Consider the following 10,402-nt stretch of genomic DNA (forward strand, 5'->3'; position numbering starts at 1 on the left):
ATAGGAGCGACTGTGAGTTGGGCGGTCGACCCAATTAAACTTTAGTTTTATACAGGCGAACCTAACATAACGTTTACATTAGGTTCGGCTCATGAAGATCGACGTCTAAAACCAAGGCGCCCCAGACTCGTTCCGAACGACTGCAACAGTCGATCTTTCGACGTCCAGTCGCTCCTAACTGTTTCGGACGTCGAACTGAGAATTTGGTTCGGCGCGACGCTTTGGAGCGCCTGTCTGAAACGCGGTGTAAGGAAACCAATCATGAATTTAAACGGGATATTGCTCACAAAAAGAAAAGGAAGACTTAAAAACTTAAAAGGAAAAAAAGGAAACTACGTCTGGTAAACACAGACGTTTGGGAAAAAGGAAACTGTGTCTGGTTAACACGTTTGTGAGACGATCGCGCGGGCCCATCCGTGCCACAAACTGCCATTTAAGGGAACTGGGGTCGATTTCACAAAGAAATAAAAAAAATCTTGAAAGAAAAATAATTACACTTTCGTATTGTACTATCTGTGTACAGAGGAAGAGTCCTATATGGGTTAGTATCGCCATAGTGGTTTACACTGTGACATCACTTGCATGTTACTTCAATCTTCCTTCTGAAATCGGCCACAGGACACTATATATTGGTTATTACTCAAAATAATTTTTAGCATAAAAACTTACCTGTTAATAAGCAATGGAGGGCTGTAGTTATAGTAAAAAAATTGTGAAAAACGGCTCCCTCTTAATTCAATAATTAACGTAGTTTTCGAGATAGAAGTAATTTTCCCTTGAGTTTGATTCGAGATCTCAGAATTAGATGTTGAGGTCCCGGGAAATCAATCATCTGAAAGCACACAACTTCGTGTGACCATTGAGGAATAAGGTGTGCCGAGGGTGTCCCCCCCCCCCCCCCCCCCCCCCCCTCCCCGGTTGTGCCCCCTGACACCGCGCATCATTATGCAAATATCACGAGTAGGAGGTCATGAGGTCATCCTTCCCTAAAAAACTCCACTTTGAGCATCGCATTTTGAGCACCCACTGTCAGGTGCTCACTGCTCAATAGACCACTTGATATAGAATAGAACAATTTTGCGCAATCTGACGATTGGGCAAAATTCCTGAAAATGCGCGCATCGAACTCATTCACGTGTTGTTTGTTGACGTGTTCAGCTTCAAGAAAATTCTTCGACACAAAACAGTAATTAAATGTGAGACAGTCATCATCAATATCGAAATAATGGAGTCATCAGATGCTGTGAGAGTTGGTGAAATAGATGGAATGTATTCTTTCCTGCAGAATGTGAGTTTTCTTGAGTCATTTTTCACTTGTTTTAAAATAACCCGTCTCCATTCCTGCGGTTGCAGTCCCTTCTAGCCCAGGTTGGACTCCTCCGATAGGCACTGACAGTCCCTCTCTATTTTTGAGTGGACTTAGCTGAGTACCAGCGTAGATGTAGATAGACTAGTGTTGTAAACGTCATGAACGTACTGTACTGATGTACTACTAGTGTTACTGTTCTTGTTACACTACAAAAAAACACGAATGTCGGACAACTCGCCATCAGACAACTCGTCCACTCGGACAACTCGAAGGTTCGGACAACTTGACGGTTCAGACAACTCGACTTTGAGACAACTCGACGGATGGCCAAGACAAGTCGACGGTTGAGCGGCCGACCTCCATTACTGTCATGTTTACAGGAACTTTCCTGTATAATTCCTGCGATTCTATATATAATTATTGATCATTTTTATTTATCAATAATATTTATCACAAGATTACTTGCAGAAACATCTGTTAGTGACAATCTTGAGACTATGTGTAAAAAACAGACAATGATGAGTATAAATACATATATGTGTAGCCAGCTAGCAGTTGTCTTCAATTTATCAAAATAAAAATAAATAATTAAAACAAAGAGATCTATTATTAAAAGATTTACTTTTATTTACTTTATTACCAACAACAATAACAACTCGATCATTGCTCTATGGTACAACAATGGAAATGCCGCCAGGTCCGGGTTAAAAAGAAAACAAATTATTTAAAATAAAATAAAAATTAAAAATCAATTATCCATTTGCCGGATATAAACCATAATATACCCCCTCCCCCGGGGACGCCCTTGCATCATTGCCAAGTTGCTAGTCAGTACATCCCCACCCCCAGGTCACTATTTACCCCTCCTGCCCCGCGCCGAGCCCCTCGTCACGGCCATCCGTCGACTTGTCTTGACCCTAAGTCGAGTTGTCTGTTGGTTGAATAAATCATCCGTCGAGTTGTCTGAACTGTTGAGTTGTCTGAACCGTCGAGTTGTCCGAACGAACGAGTTGTCCGATGGCAAGTTGTCTGGTCTCCAAAAAAACTACAGTTCACAAAATTAAATTTTGATTTTGTGAACAGAAGAGCCGGCGTTTTTGGCTCATAAACTGACTCTGACTGAGCCGTTTTTTTCCAGTGTTGTTTGGGTTCTTTAAATCCTCTTAAATTGGCTAGTCACTACCTCAGTACCTGACTACAGTGATTATAATAAGTTTCCGTTACCATGGTTACTGAGAGCATGAGTGAGACCGAGAGTCTTTGGCTTTACAACAAATGAAAGAGTAAACTCAGTAACTCACTTTTTGAATTCGTCATTATCGGTTGTACTGGGTGTAACCCTTACTCTATGGTCTAACAAGAGGGAAGGGATCCACCTAGCTCGCAGGCACTCAACATGTACTTTTGTTTTCTTTTCTTTTAAACCGCAGCCACAATTACATGTATCTAGCCCTTTAATTAAGTCCCTCCTTGAAAATAAAACATTTTAAGTAGCTAAGCATGCAATGTATGCATACATGTAGACCCAGTAACTGGGGCGCTGTATTCCTTTTTTAAAAATTTTGACATCGCTCATACTCACCGATAATGTCAAAGTTTCGAAAAAAGGAATACAGCGCCCCAGTTACTGGGTCTAGCATGCACGAGGGTTTGCACGTTTATAGCCCAGTGGCCCCAGCACCATTGTCATGATTGATATCGATTTCTTTCGCTTTTTTGTCTGGCTCCCTTAACTACCCTTATCAATTATGGTACAATCAATTGCTACAATTGAAGGAACCCGACTAATTATGAGAATGTGTACGCGCTTCAAAAACAAGCAAGTTGTCAGTATACACTGCAAAATCAAAACGTGTGATCGGAAACGTTTTTTTTTAACAAGTCCAGGCGCAGAACTATCTGCAGCTTCAGAAGCATTAAATCGGTAAGTTTCACGAAGCGGATTGTTGCCGAATGCTTTTTAAAAAGAACGAAAGAAGTTTATATCAATGGTGCTGGAGCCAAGGATACAGAATGCATTGGACCAACTTATGGGGCTAGAGCTTATCAAATTCTGCACATGAGATTTATTTTGCCTAGCAATGCCTACGCACAAATTTAGACAGAGAGCCCACCAACCTCACAGTTTGTTATATTCAAACCATGAAGCCTGCACTAAAGCTTACTTGGAAGAAGAAGAAATATTTTTAAATAAAAAGTGTTTTTTGTTTCTTGTTCATTTTAGATCGATTGGACGGAGCCTTGGTTAATAGCGTTGCTTGTTTGTCATCTTCTATGTCTAGTCTTCACAATCGTTACAAGAAAACATGCAAACATTCAAGCGATTCTCTTCCTTTTACTCCGTAAGTAAAGATGCACCTAGTTTTGGTTTCAAGACCATGGTGTTTGCGTGCGTACACACAACCAACTACATGTACGGTCAGATAGTGTGTACACGACAAACTGTACATGCTTTTAATAAGAGTATAGTGTATCTACTACCTCCAGAACTCAATTTATAGAGCTGCTTTAAAGCAGACAAGTTCGGACTATTTTATTTGCTAATAGCAGAAAAATATTTTATCTTTGCTGAGCAGAAAATAGTTTTAAAAGCAACATTTGCTACTTTTAAAAACAGTGCCGTGAAATTGGAAGCCACATGGGGCATGAATTGCCTCTGTTGCTTCCATGAAGTATCAGGCCTGCAGAACAGGGAAATGTCTCCCAAACCCCCCCCCCCCCCCCCACCCCGTTGTCTTGGACAAAGTCTAACAATGTTTCCGTAATGTTCGTTTTGTTTGCAGTGTTTTTAATCTTCATGTCAGAATGGATCAATGAGTACGCCGCCTCAAATTACAAGTAAGTCGTTAAGATTGATTGGTTTATTTCAGAATTTGAGGAGGCTGAATTGACTTTTATTTTGATGTCATTAGGAAAAGTTAAAAACTTAACATTAAAAATACACAGAAAGTAGACAATTTAAAATCAATAACAAAAATACGTGAATGTGACAACATTTGGACAACAATTACATCAACTAAAAAATAGAAAAACAATGACAACAACTTAAACATGAATATCAATGACAGCAGCAACACCGACATTGGCAAAAAGGGAGGCAAATAGGGCATGGACTACAGTAAGAGCAAATAAACCGCGGGGTGTAGTGGCTAAGCAGTCCAGGGCAGTTGACTCAAGGTCTTTAAGTTACAGAATGGGTTCAAATCCTGCCCTGGTTAGTCATGCAGTTGTGTCCTTGAGCAAGGCACTTTATCAAAATTGCTTCTCTCCACCCAGGAGTACAAGTGGGTACCAGTGAGAGCTGGGGAGTTACCTGTTGTTGGTTTAATGTTTTGTATATTTCCCTTCAATGTATGTAATCTTGATGTTTTTTACCTTGTAAATTCAATTGTAATTTAGCCTTTGGCTACAAATATTTGAATAAAATACCTTGAATTGAACTGAATTGAAATTGGACTGGCAACCTGTCCAGGGGGAGTAGAAATTAAGTTTCAGTTGTGTAATGCCAACACACTGGATATAAAACATCGGCCTGGCCCCGGTGAGCCATAATTAGCTCAGGACGGACATTATTTTGTAATCTTACAACTCAGGCATGATATTTTTCTTATAAAACGGTATATAATAATAAAGCAATTATTATTATTATTGTTTAAAGGCATTAGACACTATTGGTAATAACTCAAAATAATTATTAGCATAAAACCTTACTTGGTAACGAGCCATGGGAAGAGGTTGGTAGTATAAAACATTGTGAGAAACGGCTCCCTCTGAAGTAACGTAGTTTTTGAGAAACACAAATTTTATTTCGAGACCTAAGATTTAGAATTATGAGGTCTTGAAATCAAGCATTGAAAGCACACAACTTGGTGTGACACGGGTGGTTTTTTCTTCCATTGTTATCTCGCAACTTCAACGACTGATTGAGCTCAAATTTTCACAGGTTTGTTATTTTGTTATGCTGAGATACACCAACTGTGAAGACTAGTCTTTGACAATTACCAATAGTGTCCAGTGTCTTTAACCCTGATACAAAACTAACATCTACATGTATGGCCAATTGTGTGCGTTTTGTGTATTTTGTAATAATTGTTCTTCATATTTCAGATTATTTTCAAGGCTGCAGTATTTTGATTCCAGTGGTCTATTTATAGCTGTGGTATTCAGTCTTCCCCTCCTATGTAACTGCCTACTGATGGTTGTAAGTAAACAAAAAGGTTTTCGGTTGAGTATTGTAGAAATTTTATTTGTACATTGTGTGATGTTACTCATGGTACATGTAGGGTGTCGTGGCTGAGCTGTTTAGGGGATAACATTTTAGTTCTGATGGTAAAAGCTGGATCACATCAAACTAGTTCTCAAAATGTTCAAAACCTACTAAGAAAATCCAGTCTTTAGTGTGACCTAGTTACTCAAAATCTGGTAAGGGTTTGGACTGTCTGTAAACAGCATGAACCTTTTTCAAATGGACCCGGTCTGTGCGAGGCCTGACTGCACAATGTCTAGTTCATCCCTAGTATGTTCCAATGACAGCAATTCTGTTTGTAGTTTTTACTCCATCTAGGAGGGGATTGTCGACCAAAAAGTTTCAGTAGGCTCAAAATTCTGGAGCACCTTCCCGATCAAACCAGTCCATGAAGTTTGTAAACAGACCATAAAAAGTTGCTACTACACCCACTCCGATTGCATACAGTCTTAGCCAGTTCGGTTACATTTTTTAGAACAGAACGAGCTCGGTTTGATGGTGGCATTAGGTCATCGGGTGTGGGTTCTGATCCTTGCACAATTCCCCAAAATATTAACCCTATTTGCCCCACTTCTTTGCTCTGAATTGTCTCAAATGATATGGAGCGCTGTGGCCAAGGGGGCTATTGTATCATATTCAACTCCTCTGGTTCCTAGAGTACATGAATTTGAATCCTAGAATAATGCCCCAAAAAGTCTTTACCCTATTTTGCCCCACTTGTAAGCTCTGTTGAATGATATAGGTCTACAGTGTACATTGTAGAACAATATAACCAAGGGGGCTAGTGTACCATATTCAAGTTCAGTCATTCACAGAGTGTGGGTTCGAATCCCAGCACAGTTCGCCCACACATTTCCCCTCTGCCCCCACTACCACTCAACAATGTTGGTAATTGTCATAGACCAGTATTCTCACTTGGTGTAGCCCAACATTTAAAATGCATAAAATAACAAATCTGTGAACATTTTGACTCAATGGGTCATCAAAGTTGCAAAAGAATAATGAAAGAAAAAACACCCTTGTTGTTCAAATGTGTGTGCTTTCTGGTAGAAATATTAGGCTTCAGCTGAAATCTTTTAATATTTTAGTGCAAAAATACCTCTTTCTCAAAAACTATGTTTAATACTTGAGAGGGAGTCATTTCTTACAATGTGTAACACAATCAACAGCTCTCCATTGCTCTTTACCAAGTAAGTTTTTATGCTAATATTTTTTGAGTAATTACCAAACATGTCCAGTGCCTTTACCCCCATTTGTTCTTTACCCCTCTACCTCTACAGATGATATGGGTGTATCAGATGGCACATCTCTTAGTCAAGGTCAAGAGAGCTGAGATTAGACACAAACTGAAATCAGAGGAAGCTAAAGACAAGTGAACATCATCATCATCTAAGAATTCCTGGTAGTTGTCTTCAAGACTATTCTGTTCTATGGATCATCCTTCGGTGAAGACTTTCGACCATGGCCACCTCCTCCTTGAATTGTAATAGGGGCGCACTCCTGGAGTTGCCACCATCACCTGTTCTCTTTTCAATCGCTGTTCTTGTCAGCTCTCCTATACTTCTACCACCTTGTGATGTTGTCTATCCAGCACAGCTTAGGGCGGCCTCTGCCTCGACCTGTACTTGTAGGCAGACCGTCTATAACTGTCGACCCAAATCAACTGCCACCAGGGGCACAGTGTTACCTACCCTTACCCTCTTCACAGTCTGGGTTGGCAGACCGTCTATAACTGTCGACCCAAATCAACTGCCACCAGGGGCACAGTGTTACCTCCCCCTACCCCCTTCACAGTCTGGGTTGGCAGACCGTCTATAACTGTCGACCCAAATCAACTGTCACCAGGGGCACAGTGTTACCTACCCCTACCCCCTTCACAGTCTGGGTTGGCAGACCGTCTATAACTGTCGACCCAAATCAACTGTCACCAGGGGCACAGTGTTACCTACCCCTACCCCCTTCACAGTCTGGGTTGGCAGACCGTCTATAACTGTCGACCCAAATCAACTGCCACCAGGGGCACAGTGTTACCTACCCCTACCCCCTTCACAGTCTGGGTTGGCAGACCGTCTATAACTGTCGACCCAAATCAACTGCCACCAGGGGCACAGTGTTACCTACCCCTACCCCCTTCACTGTCCGGGTTGGTCCAGCAGAATGCCCCACCTTCCCATCCTCACACAGTGTGGACAACAATGCTGGCCTCTTATAATGGATTGTGTCGGGCATTCCCTACTTCGATGAAGCTTCATCAAGTTGTCCGGTGGCACTTTTTTGTTCAGGGTGAATACATAGAGAAAATATTTGTCGCCTGCTCAGGACTATAAGTTCATTATAGTGTAATTTGATTTTCATAAAATTGCTTAATTATTTGTTGGAGCTCCTGGTAAACTGGGTTTAATGATCGAAAGTCAGCTTCAGATTTTTTTTTTACGTTTAATTTATAAGTAAAACATGACGCTTCATGTTATGAATTGTTCGTTACAACTATGGTTTTTCTCTGACCATTTTTGTGTTGTTTTTAACCTACAATGCACAGCTCAGGAGAAAACAAATAATAATAAATCTTTCTCATTGAACAAAATGTGTCTTGATTTGTGTTGCTTGAAAATGTGTGATCTTAGCAAATTTTGCCTGGAAATGTGTATGAGGCTATATAGCCTTGTGATCTAAGCCAATTTTTCCTAAAAATGTTCATATCTTTAGGCAAAATTTGCTAAGTTCACAAGCCTTGCACACAATTTTGTGTGCTCAGCAAATTTTGTCTAAAAATGTGTGAACTTAGCAAATTTTACCTAAAAATGTGTGCAAGGCTATATAAAGCCTTGTGAACTTAGCAAATTTTGTCTAAAAATGTGTGCAAGGCTATATATAGCCTTGTGAACTTAGCAAATTTGCAAAAAATGTGTGGAAGGCTTATAGCCTTGTGAACTTAGCAAATTTGGTCTAAAAATGTGTGCAAGGCTATAGCCTTGTGAACTTAGCAAATTTTGCCTAAATATGTGTGTAAGGCCTTGTGAATTTAGCAAATTTTGTCTAAAAATGTGTGCAAGGCTATATAGCCGTGTGAACTTAGCAAATTTTTCCAAAAAATGTGTGCAAGGCTATTATAGCCTTGTGAACCTTAGCAAATTGTGTCTAAAAATGTGTGCAAGGCTATTAGCAATGTGAACTTAGCAAATTTTGTCTAAAAATGTGTGAAAGGCTTATAGTCTTGTGAACTTAGCAAATTTTGCCTAAATATGTGTGTAAGGCCTTGTGAACTTAGCAAATGTCTAAAAATGTGTGCCTTGTGAATTTAGCAAATTTTGTCTAAAAATGTGTGCACGGCTATAGCCTTGTGAACTTAGCAAATTTTTCCTAAAAATGTGTGCAAGGCTATTATAGCCTTGTGAACCTTAGCAAATTGTGTCTAAAAATGTGTGCAAGGCTAATATAGCCTTGTGAACCTTAGCAAATTGTCTAAAAATTTGTGCAAGGCTATTATAGCCTTGTGAATTTAGCAAATTTTGTCTAAAAATGTGTGCAAGGCAAATTTCGCCTAAAAATGTGTGAACCTTGTGAACTTAGCAAATTTTTCCTAAAAATGTGTGCAAGGCTATTATAGCCCTGTGAACCTTAGCAAATTTTGTCAAAAAATGTGTGCAAGGCTATAGCCTTGTGAACTTAGCAAGTTTTGCCTAAATATCTGTGCAAGGCTATAGCTTTGTGAACTTAGCAAATTTTGTTTAAAAATGTGTGCAAGGCTATAGCCTTGTGAATTTAGCAAATTTTGCCTAGAAATGTGTGAACTTGGCAAATTTTATCTAAAAATGTGTGCAAGGCTATATATATAGCCTTGTGAACTTAGCAAATTTTGTCTAAAAATGTGTGCAAGGCTATATATATAGCCTTGTGAACTTAGCAAATTTTGCCTAAAAATGTGTGCAAGGCTTAGCCTTGTGACTTTAGCAAATTTTGCTTGAAATAAGTAGAACTCATGAGAGTCGTTATTACAAAACATATTTGAAGTTTATTGCGCAAAACATTAAAGAATATGTACACTCATAGACACCTCAATTGTTTCAAGTCTAATAAAGGCAGGCAACAAAATTTCTTGCCGAGGACGGAAATATTTCTTCTTACAATTATAATTCACAAGACGGTTTAGTACAATTCTGGGCGGTAGAATTATAAAAAGTTAGGCCAAATCTCTAGCATCCCTACAACATGTTAAAGACACCGGACACTTTTGGTAATTGTCAAAGACTAGTCTTCTCAGTTGGTGTATCTCAACATAATGCACACAATATTAACACACCTGTGAAAATTTAAACTCAATTGGTCATCCAAGTTGCGAGATAATAATGGAAGAAAAAACACCCCTGTCACACGAAGTTGTGTGCTTTCAGATGCTTGATTCCGGGACCTCAAAATCTAATTCTGAGGTCTCAAAATCAAACTCAAACATTTTAGTGGAAAATTACTTCTTTCTCGAAAACTAGGTTACTTCAGAGGGAGTCGTTTCGCACAATGTTTTATACCATCAACAGCTCTCCATTGCATGTTACAAAGCAAGTTTTTATGCTAACAATTATTTTGAGTAATTACCAATAGTGTCCACTGCCGTTAAGTAAATGTACTCAAAGAAAGTTTTACTCGAATGATAGAGTATAAATAAGACAACTAAAGAGTAAGGACGGGTTCTTAAACGTTGATATGAGCTTGCGTACCAAACACGCAAAGCCAGCCAGTCTTAAACAGCTCTAACTGTCTTTATCAACCGATTCAACACCCCCACATGACAAGCTCTCAACCAATAGGAATAGCAAAATTGTCTGGGGTATTTATGAATAGCTATTTTTATA

At 39.4% G+C, this 10,402-nt stretch overlaps 1 protein-coding gene across 1 annotated transcript; it reads left to right on the forward strand.

The window, feature by feature from the left end:
• The first annotated feature begins 1,146 nt into the window (after positions 1–1,146).
• On the forward strand, positions 1,147–8,327 carry LOC117300822 (transmembrane protein 18-like). Its single transcript, XM_033784659.1, has 5 exons — positions 1,147–1,288; positions 3,534–3,651; positions 4,093–4,147; positions 5,417–5,510; positions 6,836–8,327. The coding sequence occupies exons 1-5, from the start codon at positions 1,226–1,228 to the stop codon at positions 6,929–6,931; spliced, it is 426 nt and encodes a 141-aa protein (XP_033640550.1). The 5' UTR covers positions 1,147–1,225; the 3' UTR covers positions 6,932–8,327.
• Positions 8,328–10,402: the final 2,075 nt, after the last annotated feature.

This window comes from Asterias rubens, chromosome 16, assembly GCF_902459465.1.
Source record: "Asterias rubens chromosome 16, eAstRub1.3, whole genome shotgun sequence".
In the NCBI taxonomy this organism is placed as follows: Eukaryota; Metazoa; Echinodermata; class Asteroidea; order Forcipulatida; family Asteriidae; genus Asterias; species Asterias rubens.

Excerpts from the sequence above, each read along its gene's own strand:
- LOC117300822 (XM_033784659.1), top strand. The coding sequence starts at position 1,226 with ATGGAGTCATCAGATGCTGTGAGAGTTGGTGAAATAGATGGAATGTAT. Across the intron at positions 4,148-5,416 it reads TACGCCGCCTCAAATTACAA|ATTATTTTCAAGGCTGCAGT; the intron begins GTAAGTCGTTAA and ends TTCATATTTCAG. Across the intron at positions 5,511-6,835 it reads GTAACTGCCTACTGATGGTT|ATGATATGGGTGTATCAGAT; the intron begins GTAAGTAAACAA and ends CTACCTCTACAG.